General features: G+C 41.7%; 1 protein-coding gene across 1 annotated transcript in view; it reads left to right on the forward strand.

Moving 5' to 3' along the window:
- Positions 1-12,079, forward strand: part of Atp12a (ATPase H+/K+ transporting non-gastric alpha2 subunit) — a 35,153-nt gene that overhangs the window by 13,459 nt on the left and 9,615 nt on the right. The window contains exons 4-12 of the mRNA XM_046447394.2: positions 345-548; positions 1,512-1,625; positions 2,444-2,578; positions 2,710-2,827; positions 3,060-3,328; positions 4,604-4,802; positions 4,962-5,071; positions 6,488-6,622; positions 10,800-10,992. Coding sequence (XP_046303350.2) covers positions 345-548; positions 1,512-1,625; positions 2,444-2,578; positions 2,710-2,827; positions 3,060-3,328; positions 4,604-4,802; positions 4,962-5,071; positions 6,488-6,622; positions 10,800-10,992 — 1,477 coding nt within the window. The remainder of the gene's footprint in view (positions 1-344; positions 549-1,511; positions 1,626-2,443; positions 2,579-2,709; positions 2,828-3,059; positions 3,329-4,603; positions 4,803-4,961; positions 5,072-6,487; positions 6,623-10,799; positions 10,993-12,079) is intronic.

Consider the following 12,079-nt stretch of genomic DNA (forward strand, 5'->3'; position numbering starts at 1 on the left):
GTTTTCCTGTAATGTACAATTTACTTTTAAAAAATAAAAATTATTTTAAAAACCAAAAAAAAAAAAAAAAGGAAAATGATAAGTGAGATATATATGCTTAAACATTATATCATGTATACAGGTATCAAAATATCACATGGCACACCATTAGTAAAATAATAATAATTTTTTGGACAAAGTGGGGAGTTGAAAAGATGAGGCATCAGCTTCATCTGCTTTTCCCAAGGCCTTCTTGGGCATGTTGATACCTAAACACAACCTGCAGATATAGAAAGCCCACCCTCTGAGGGAGGAGAAATGTCTAATTTCTGTGTTTCTGAATCTGTTTTTCTTGACTTTTTTAGGGTCTCTCCAGCATCAGAGCTGCTGAGCTTCTGGCTCGGGATGGACTCAATGCCCTCACCCCTCCCAAGCAGACTCCAGAGATTATCAAGTTTCTCAAGCAGATGGTGGGGGGCTTCTCCATCCTGCTATGGATAGGAGCCATCCTGTGCTGGATTGCATATGGAATTCAGTATGCCAGTGATAATTCTGGATCCCTAGACAATGTAAGCCACCTTCCTGGTTTTGCTTAGCAACAGGGAGGAACATAGTCAGACCCAATAGGTACAAAGGGGGCTAGAGGCAGGAATTCTCCCAGCTGTAAAACAATAGATATCTGAACTACTACTACTTCTTCTTTTCTTTCTTTCTTTTTTTTTTTTTTGTGTGTGTGTGCATGCACACATGCGCACATGTGGTGCTAGGGATTGAACCCAAGGCTACATGCATCCTTGGCAAGTGCTGTACCACTTAGCTACCCATGTAAGCTATACCTATCCCTGGATACCTGAGTTTTTCATATCTCAGAGGCAGTATGAGCATGAGTTTTAAAAGAGACAAAACACCCGAGTTTCTAAGGGAAAAACATATCTTTATACCCATGAAATATTTTGGAGCTCTCTTTCCTCAAAGCTAATTTTGCCCTTTACCATGGGGGCAGTTATGCCTACTAAGAACTGAGTGCCATACCCTCAAAACTGAATCTTCTGATACCATGCTAAAGAAGGAAGCCAAACATTGTATGAGGCCACTGATATGAAATATCCAGATATGCACGTCCCTGGGGACGGGGGCACGTCAGTTGCCAGAACTAGTGATGGGAACCAGGTGTGATTATTGAAGGGTATGATGGACAACAAGTGTTTCCAATTTCAAATTTTAGGGGATTTTGGAATATCTGCATATACATAATGAGATGTCTTTGGGGTAGTGCCCAAGTGTAAACACAAAATTTGTTTCATGTTCATTTATATATATTTACTTGGCCTGAAGGTAATTTTTTGCAATGTTTTTAGTGTGCGTCTATTGTGACTATGACCCATCCCATGAGGTTGAGTATGGAATTTATCACTTTGGTGTCTTTGGTGCTCAAAACGTTTAGATTTTGGAACATTCCAGATTTTGGATTTTCAGATTAGGAATGTTCACCTGGTACCTGTTTCTCTTGACTGCTGTCTCTTCTCATGCAGGTGTACTTGGGCTCTGTACTTGCACTAGTTGTTATTTTAACGGGGATCTTTGCTTATTACCAAGAGGCCAAAAGTACCAACATCATGGCCAGCTTCAGTAAGATGATTCCCCAGGTGAGTAGCAACTACCCTCCTCTGGTCCTCTTGTGATTTCCAGGTGAATAGGTAGGCAGCCTTTGTCCTATCCTGTTTTCTGGGGATTCTTGGTTGGGCTACCTCTCTCTCTGAACCCCAGTTCCTCACAGGGTTTTGACACTGTCAAGTGAAGAGAGATCCAAGAAATGTTTAGTCAAGGGAAAAGCAGGACAGTCATTGCACAACATCCTCTACACCATTTAGAATGTCGTTCAGGGGGTTCCAGAATTTTCCTTCATTGGCAGCTAAGGAGATCCACCTGTGCATCTCTTGTGACTGCTTTCACTTTCAAAGCATGTTGCCCCAAAATGCTCTTATTCCTCCAGCAACTTATGTTAGGTGTCCACAGCAGGGAAACCTGGCCTAGGTCCAGAGAATTGTCAAGTGAAGGAAAAAAATCTGAAGTAAAAGATGTTCCTGCTGTGCTAAAAAACAGGATACCACCTCATTAAAGTCCTCCCCACTTCAGCAAGGTTATTAAACCTTTCAACTCAGTTTTCATCCTTGATGCCTTGCCAGGTGGCTCACCTTTGATCTACTTTCTTTCTGTGAGGCCCAGCTCCCACTTTGCCATGTTGCCAAATAACTGCTTTTCCTGCTTTCAATAACAGAGCTCAATTTAAAAATAGTTCTTAGGATCTTCAGACCTTAGGTGACATAGTCTTCAGTTTCATCTGTGCATTCTGACAGTTAATGGGTTCCATGCCCCTGTCCTGGGATTCAGTGAAATACAGAAAAAGGAGGAGGGCCAGCATCATCACAAGGTCTGAGATGTCTGTCATGGTTTTCTTCTGCAGCAAGCTCTTGTTATCCGTGATTCAGAAAAAAAGATAATTCCTGCAGAGCAGCTGGTGGTGGGGGACATTGTGGAGATTAAAGGAGGAGACCAGATCCCTGCGGACATCAGGCTGCTGTCTTCTCAGGGGTGTAAGGTGAGCATCAGGGAACACCCACCTTGAAGCTCCTGCTCGGAGCTGACAGGTGTTCTGTTCTTTCCCAATCTTGGTAGAAGAGGCAGGAAACAAGGTGCCTAATTTTGAGTTCTTTTCAAAATTTCTTCTAGGTAGATAATTCGTCTCTCACTGGGGAATCTGAGCCCCAGTCTCGTTCAACTGAGTTTACCCACGAAAACCCCCTGGAAACAAAGAACATAGGCTTCTATTCTACAACCTGTTTGGAAGGTAAGACCAGTTGTCTGTCAGCCACAAGTCTGACCTGTACCACTTCTCCTTCTCAGGCCTGATGTTTTTGTCTCTCCTGTCCCTTGGTATAAATATTTACCCAGAGGAAACATGGAACTGAAGGTTCCAGAGGACCAATGTTGGCCTTTATAATATCATGTGCTGATTGCATAAGCCACCAGAGAGGGCTGTCGATAGGACTCCTGGAGTAAAATGTCTACTTCCCCTATAGGCACAGCAACCGGCATGGTCATCAACACGGGTGATCGCACCATCATTGGTCGCATAGCCTCCTTGGCTTCAGGTGTTGGAAATGAGAAGACGCCCATTGCCATTGAGATCAAGCACTTTGTTCACATTGTGGCAGGCGTGGCCATCTCCATTGGCATCCTTTTCTTCATCATCGCGGTGTCCATGAAGTACCATGTCCTGGACTCCATCATCTTCCTCATTGGCATCATTGTGGCCAATGTTCCTGAGGGCCTCCTGGCCACTGTCACTGTGAGTCCACACTGTTAGGCAGCCTGCATTTCCATAGTGTTGGCACCTACCATTGCTGCTGGGGAGGCTCCTACCCACAAACTACAGCCTCCTTTCAACAACATATCCTCCCTACCAGGAACCACCATGGAACATTCTGAATAGACTGTTTCTTATAGGAACTGACTGAGACTACCATTTACAGGTTTTTCTAGACCCCTAAATGCCTTCCCCACATTTCTTTAAAACAACAACAACAAAAATCTTCCTTGGTAGTTTCCACAACCTAGGAATTGGACACATTCTCTCTTCCTTCTCTCAGGCCAAAAAAAAAAAAAAAAAAATCCTCTATTTCTTTTCTGTAGAAGAATTCAGCCCTGTTCTTCTTGTCTCTCCCTGGACCATCTCATTCAGTCCTCAGATAAAAGGCTCCTCCCAGTCTGTGTCTTGGAAGCCCACAGGGTTGGGGAGGAGGAATTCACACTCCCATCTTATAATTACAATGGCCTATGTTGCCCTGGCCAAAGACAAGAGAAGATGTTTCAAGTCTCTTGTGACTCTAGGAGATAATAATATGAAGAAAGTAAAAAAAAAAACTTGAGATCTGGACGTTTCAAAGGATCTTTAAAATAAGGAGCTTGTAAAATGTAACACTGGGGCTAGCACTGTAGTCAGTGGTAGAATACTTGCCTAGTATGTGTGAAACCCTGGATTCAATCCCTCACTACCTTAAAGAAAAAAAAAAAACACAAATGTTTCTTAAGGTCCCAAAGCAACATGTGAGTCCTTGAGGACAACCTCTTTGGTCTATAATAGTCAAGGTCTCTCTTACCCATTCATGCTCATGAGTGACAGGGGCTAGGTGGCTAAAGTTTCCCCACCGCTCCCCACTCTATCCCCCAATGCTGGGGATCAAATCTAGGGCCTCTGCCTGTTAGGTAAGTGCTTTACCACTGAGCTATACCCCAGCCCTCCACATTCCACTTTGGAATTATACATGTTCCCAGACTGCAGCCATGCAGTCTGTCTGTTATCTGTGGGCCCCCAGAAGCATTTTCTTCAAGGAATGAAGGGACAAGAATACTACCCCATATTTAATTTAAGAAAAAGTATTGTGGCTTATAAGGCTTTTGGTAGCTTTTAAGTCACTAGATAAACCTTGCTGCATTGCCAACTATATCTTTGGTCTAAAAATTTTCCAGCTCTCTCCTAAAATCCCAATTACACCTAACTTCTGTGATTAAACCTGAATTCAAAATGATTATTCCCAAAGCCTCATTTGCTCTTTCCTTTCAGGTTACCCTGTCACTAACAGCAAAACGGATGGCCAAGAAGAACTGCCTGGTGAAGAACCTAGAGGCAGTAGAGACCCTCGGCTCTACCTCCATCATCTGCTCAGACAAGACCGGAACCCTGACCCAGAACAGGATGACTGTGGCCCATTTATGGTTCGACAACCAGATCTTTGTGGCTGACACAAGTGAAAACCAATCAAGTGAGTTTTCTAGAGGGTTTATTCAGACCCAAATCTATAGACTCAAGCAGAGGGACTGGCTGAGTATAGCAGCCAGTCTCAAACAGGGTGTGAAGGTTGTGACTTGGACATGACAGGCCCAGCATTCACAGTGACCACTGGTCTTTCTCTGTGTTCCAGACCAAGCCTTTGACCAAAGCTCTGGAACATGGGCCTCCTTATCCAAAATAATAACATTGTGTAATCGAGCTGAGTTCAAACCAGGACAAGAAAGTGTCCCCATCATGAAGGTAAAGCTGCTACAGCTCTTGGTCTAGCCAGTGCAAGATCACTTTTTCTGTTCTCTTGGGCACTTGATATAATTTCTCTAGCTGTGTGAAGTTTACACTAGTAAGAGCAGATCCCAACTCATAGACAGACATAAAGTTTTCTTCACTCTATCTAGTTATGAGAAATCACAGATGATCTCAGGATATTCGTTTAGGACCTTTTGAAAATTCTCTTATTCCAGAAAATGAACGTGTCTTTAAGTTGCTTTCCTAACTTTTTTACAAGCTAAGTGAAAATAAGCAAAGTTTTGTTTTGTTTTTATTATATAAATGCCATTCACTAAAGTTTAAAGTGTAATTGAATGGAAATAAAGGGACTGATCTTAATATATAGTCCTCTTGACTAGAATGTGGTGGCAAATGGAGTGCCAAGAATATTGGAATATTGAAATATAAAATAAACTCTAGGCACCATGGCACATGCCTGTAATCCCAGCAACTCAGGAGGCTAAAGCAGGAGGATCACAAGTTTGAGACCAGCCTTACAACTTAGTGAGACCCTATCTCAAAATTAAAAATGAAAGAGGCTGGGCATATAGCTCAGTGACAAAATGCCTCTAGGTTCAATTCCCAATTCTGCAAATAAATAAAAAATAAAGTAAAATAAAACTCTTTTTTTCCTCTTTCCCTTTTCCCCATCTTTCTCCCCCTCCTCATTCTCTTCTCCTCCCTCTTCCCCCTTTTCCTTCTCTCTCTTACCTTCTTACTTCTTCCCTTCTTTATTTTCTCTTTTCCATCTCAGTGAGCCACTGAATCTGTTTTCCTGGCTTTTCCATTTGCCAACTTTTCTGCACTGATTATTCCACTTTCTCGTATTTTTGGTGTGTTTATCACAATACCTTGCATCTAAATAGCTGGACCAACCTCTTCATGGGCTTTGCTGATTCTAGTTAATTCCTTCCCATGATGGTCATTTTCACATGCCTCTAATTTTCCTCAGATATTGAATGTATCATCACCTAACTTTGATAAAAATCTTCCTGTGATTCCCTATTTTCTACTTCTTGAGTCTAGATTTCAGCTTGCCTTTCATGGACCTCCAAATCTTGCCACACCCTCTATGTCCAACCGTACCTCCAACACTCACAATGTAACCTTCACTGTCCACTGTGGTATAGCTCAAATCCTCCAGTCCTCATAGAGCTCCCACTTATTTGAAATTTTCTAGTACTGGTAGGTGACAGCACTGTTTTACACTCTTACCATGGTCCGGATTCAGTTATTGATGGTCACATGATAGCCTTGTCTCTTCGGCTAGATGGTAAGCTTAGTCAGGAGACATGTTAGTTCTTGTGCTAAAGGCATGTAGGTTCATTAAACACTGTCACACAGGAACCAGAGTATTTGCTGTAAATATTTATTTCTTTTGGTTCCCAGAAAGTCGTGGTTGGAGATGCCTCGGAAACTGCTCTTTTGAAATTCTCAGAGGTCATTTTGGGTGATGTGATGGAAATTAGAAAAAGAAACCGCAAAGTAGCTGAAATCCCTTTTAACTCTACAAACAAATTTCAGGTGAGTTTTTCCTCACAACTGGCAATATTTGTTATCACTGCAACAACACTTCTACTTGCATGTATTCATTGGTTAACCCACAATTTGATTGATACCTGCTTTTAAAAATAATCTTTGGGATTTAGGGTCAGAGCATCTGGTAAGCCCAAGTCAATGTTCCTTTGTTAGCCTCCTTATTTCCATGAAATAGAGAAAAACAGAAAGGCAAAGACATGATCAGGGTCTGCTGCTTCTGTAAATGATCCATCTATATTACAAATTGTGTGTGTGTGTGTGTGTGTGTGTTTCAAACACAAACCATTACCACCTTTTGCACAAAGGATACACACAAAGGATCAATGAGAGATGGGAAAAGTGGGTAAAACTAGCATTCATTGCTTAACTAGTACCCTTACTAGATCCTATGTACCCTCAAGTTTTACAACCTTGGATTCAATGAACCATGGATCAAAAACAATTGGGAACAAAAAAATTACACAGACAATTTCTTGTCATTATTCCCAAAACAATAGCATGTACCAGCTGTTTACTTAACACGTATATTGTGTTAGGTAGTATAAGTCACCTAGAGTGCAGAGAATGGGCAGATGTGCATAGGTTTTATGCAAATACTAGATCTTCTTTTTTGGAGGGTATCAGGGATTGAACTTGGTAGCACTCAACCAATGAGTCACATCCCCAGCCCTATTTTGTATTTTCTAATTTAGAGACAAGGTCTCACTGAGTTGCTTAACACCTTGCTTTTTGCTGAGGCTGGACTATCCTCCTGTCTCAGCCTCCCAAGCTGCTGGGATTACAGGCGTGTGCCACCATGCCTGGCAAGATCATTTTATATGAAAGACTTGAGCATTTGTGGATTTTGGTATCCCAGGAAGTACTGAAATTAATCCCTTAAAGATAAGTCTGACTCCAAAGTCCATGCATTTTCTACTACACATAGGCTTTGCCCTAAGGAAAATAAGACTCCTCAGATGACTAGTCACATTGTTTTCTGGTTCTAGCCCATAGGCCATTGGTAGGTATTTTTTTTTTCTAACCACTGCTCAGGAAAAACTTGGCCATCCTTGTTTAATTATTCTACATTACTCCAGGGATGGCCAACAATCAGCCATCTTCATCTTCCTGTTCAACAAATGACTCTTTGTAGCCCAAGGTCCTGTTACACATGAGAGAATCCCAACCTAAGATGGATGGATCAATACTTGGGCTTTATATATACAGTGAAGGAGTCATATGTTGCTTAATGATGGGGATACAATTTTCTAAGAAATGTGTTGTTAGATGATTTCATCATTGTGCAATCATCATAGAGTATACCTACACAAACCTACTGCACACCTAAGTTATATGGTAGAGCCTGTTGCTCCTAAGCTACAAACCTGTAAAGCATGTTACCATGCTGAATACTGTAGGCAACCCCAAAACATGTAAGTACTTGTGTATTTAAACATATCTGAATGGTAAAAATATTAGGCAGTAAGAAATTTTAGCTCCATTATAATCTAAGGGACCATTATGATATATGTAGTCTCTCCCTGACTGAAACATCATTGTGTGGCACATTGTGTGGCATACTATGTATAAATAGGATAACCATATGTTTGTAGAAATTTCTGATGATTATCTATCCACCTTTGTTTGGATGAAATTTAGGCTTGATGAAGAACTATTTGTGTCACAAACATCTTCTTTCTGGATAGTAGCTAGTCATGGTTAGCTAACTAGACAACTAACAAAAATGTATATGATATTAAAGCCAGGAAATTCTCTCTTATTTGAAACTTAAGTGAAAATAGAAGGAGTAATGATCATAAGATAACAGCAGTACTAGTAGCTAGTTTGTGCTAATTTCTACATGTATTCAATCATTCATTTTCATAATGACTTTACAAGGTAAGTAGAGGATGAGGAAATTAAGGTATAAAGGATTGGAACACAGCTAGAGAGGGCCAGAGTCAAGATTTCAAGCGGGGCTAGGTAGTCCATCCTGGAAAAGTCAAGGCTAAGTGATCTTTTAAGCAGAAATAAGACTCAGAATGTTCCTGAGGTGCCATCTACCACGGCAAAGGCATTTTCTGTCATGAGAAATGAGAGTAGGTTCCATTAGGCCTCATGTATAACACATTGGAGTAGAAAGTGAAGCTGGGACCAGAAAGGGGAAAGAGGGCCTATGTGAGCTCCCACTGTAGAGGTCAGCCCAGGTCAATATTGGGGGCCATTAGTGCAACACTGTATACAGAGCTTTAGACAGTGTGGCATTGGAGTTCTATATGTATCATTCAGTGGAGGCAAAGAAAGTGGAAAATCTGTATCTTATTGATCTTGGAATAGCCATACTCCAAACAGACTGTCCATGAGAATTTTTTTTTAAGTCATTATCTCTTACTAAGTTGCTTAGGGCCTTACTAAGTTTCTTTGCTGAGGCTGGCCATGATCCTGTGATTCTCCTGCCTCAGCCTCCTAGGTTGCTGGGATTACACCACACCCTACTCCATGAGAATATTGTTTAGGGCACATTGGAAAATTAAGAAAATGCTTCATAGTTTTCTATAAAGATGAATTCATGTAATTGAAAAGATTATTCTTTACATCCTCCATGATTCAGGATAGGTACTCTAGAACCTGCTAGCTTGGGTTTAAATGCCAGCCCAGTACCTACTCATATGTGAACTTGAGCATATCATTGAACCTTCTCTGAACCTCAGTTTCCACCTTCACACATGGTGATAAAAATAGTGCTCAGGGCCTTAGGGTTTTTTGTTAGTTTGCTTGCAGTGTTCAGGTTTGAACCTGGGGCTTCGTGCATTCTAAGCAGATGCTCTGCCAGTGAACTATAACACCCTCCCTGCCATATCTTTTGGGAAATGACAGTGATAATAGTTGGGAGTATTTTTTGGTTTGAGTTGGGTTGGGTTGGGTTTTGGTTGGTTGGTTGCTGTTGCTGTTGCTGTTGTTTTAATGTCTTTACTTGACCACAAGGAAAAATAATAATTTTTAAAAGCTGGCAACCTATTTGCATTTCTTTTTCCAATTGAACTCATCTTTAATATCTCTGAGGCCAAGATCTACTGGTGTGGAATCAACTCTTGAACTCAAAATGGTAGCATTTTTCTTTGTATTTTCTACCAAAGACTGCAAATTTCAAAAGCTACCTGGGGCTTGGGGAGCAGAGTTTCCTGAGGCCAACTACAGTGGCACACACCTATAATTCCAGCAACTCAGGAGGATATGGCAGAAGGATCACAAGTTCCAGGCCAACCTCAGCAATTTAGCAAGGCCTTAAGCAACTTAGTAAGACCCTGTCTTAATATAAAACATAAAAAGAGATGGGGATGACCCGGGGGTAATGACACACACCTGTAATCCCAGCAACTTGGAAGGCTAAGGCAGGAGGATCACAAGTTCAAGGCCAGCTTCAGCAATTTATAGAAGTCCTAAGCAATTTAAGAGAAATCCTGTCTCAAAATACAAAATAAAAAGGGTTGGGGTTGTAGCTCAGTGGTAAAGTGCACCTGGGCTCAATCCCTGGTACCAAAAATAAAAAAGGGGCTGAGGATATATAGCTCAGTGGTAAAGTACCCCTGGGTTCAATCCCTGGTACCAAAAGTGGAGGTGCTGGGGATGAAGTTCAGTGCTAAAGTACCTTTGGGTTCAACCCCCAGTACCAAAAAAAAAAAAAAAATCCCTGCTGCTCTCAGAGCTCAGGTCTGAAAGATACTTATCTGCTCACCAGAGGCTGGGAAAGACGGTAAGACACAGAGACTATGAATTTCAGACTCTCAAGAGCTCCCTGGGAGAGCTTGTTCCAGAAGGAGAGCCACATATGGCCTCCTTAATGCAGTCAGTGTCTGTCTGAAAGACAAGCTTCACTTAATTTGGAATCCAACTCACTGTGCCCCTCTGAGCCAGGGTCAAGTCTAGGATTCTGCATATTAATTGAACACAAAAATAAAAAGGATAGGATATGCCTAGAGATGTCATTATTCCTCTCCCTCCTTTATACTTTAAAGACACATGGAAAGAAAGGAGTGTGTTTCCCCTTCTTGTCCTATTATTAGTTGGAAGAGCCATGGTAAAGATGCTTTATCTAACATGACCATGGTAAAGATGCTTTATCTATCAAAAATCAGAAGAGCCATGGTAAAGATGCTTTATCTATCAATTCATGACCTCCCAGCTCTCCATACATGAGACAGAGGACCCCAACGACAAGCGCTTCCTCATGGTGATGAAAGGGGCTCCCGAGAGGATCTTGGAGAAGTGCAGCACTATAATGATCAATGGTCAGGAACAGCCACTGGACAAAAGCACTGCTGCGGAATTCCATACAGCCTACCTGGAGCTGGGTGGGCTGGGCGAGCGTGTGTTGGGTGAGTACAGACCATAGGACCCCTGTCCATCTCCCAGGAGGTATGGAATAGGCGGCCTCATGAGCTAACAGTAGTGTGGTATCACATGGGTCATATAGTCATATAAAGAAGGACACAAAAGGCTAGGGCTATACCTCAGTGGCAGAGCACATTTGTGAAACACTGCCTCTCATGTTTGATCCCCAGCACTGCAAAAAATATACACATATATGATAAACAGGATGTAACATATAAAAATGTGATGACACCAAGGAGAATGGAGTCACTTGTAGACAAGCAAAATCAAAGACTTTACGGAAAGAGTGACATTTCAAAACTGGGCCTTGAATGGTGGTATTCAGAGAGGTGGGGGAGAGTATCCATGGAGAAGAAACAACAAAGGCCAAGCAGAGGCAGAAAGGGATAGGATTTATGCATGCAGGATGAAGCTACCCAATTCCTACAGACCTGCAGCATAAATGAGATGGTGCAGGTATGTGAAGAGGGGCTGGAAAATAGATTGGAGATCATGATATGGAGCCCTTGAATATGTTGCAAAGAATTGGGGTTTCATCCTGCAGTTAGTAAAGAACACCCTAGTCTTGAAGCAAGGGGGAGCTGGTTAGAGTTAACAATACTTCTTAAGGATAATCTTTGGTGGTAGTAAGGAGACCTAAACCTTAGCAGGAGGTGACTATACTAATTCAGGTAAAGGGGGTGGGAATTTGATGCAAGGCTACAGGAATGCAAAGGAGAGGTCAGGTGCCAGAGCCTTCGTTGAGGCAGAGTGGTTAAGATTTAGTAACAGATTAGAGAAGAATACTGACAAAAAATGATTTAGCCTTCCATTTCGCAAGTAGGAATAAAAGTAATACCAGTAACTGAGATAGGGCATGTTAGTGGTGGAAGGAACCTTAAAAATAGAGCCACTGTGGTAAAAGAAGGGGTTTCATGAGAGACAATGTGGTTCATTGTCAGAATCATGGATTGACCAAATGGCACCTCCTGTTCAGAACCACATAATGATGAATTCAAGGAAACAGAAGCTCACAGTTGAAGGATAAGGCTCATTAATCACAGGAAAATGCTTACCAATAGATATGGAATC

The sequence above is a fragment of the Marmota monax genome, unplaced genomic scaffold (genome assembly GCF_021218885.2).
Source record: "Marmota monax isolate L192 unplaced genomic scaffold, Marmota_monax_Labrador192_F-V1.1 WCK01_AAM20220418_F8-fsc00043, whole genome shotgun sequence".
Classification (NCBI taxonomy): Eukaryota; Metazoa; Chordata; class Mammalia; order Rodentia; family Sciuridae; genus Marmota; species Marmota monax.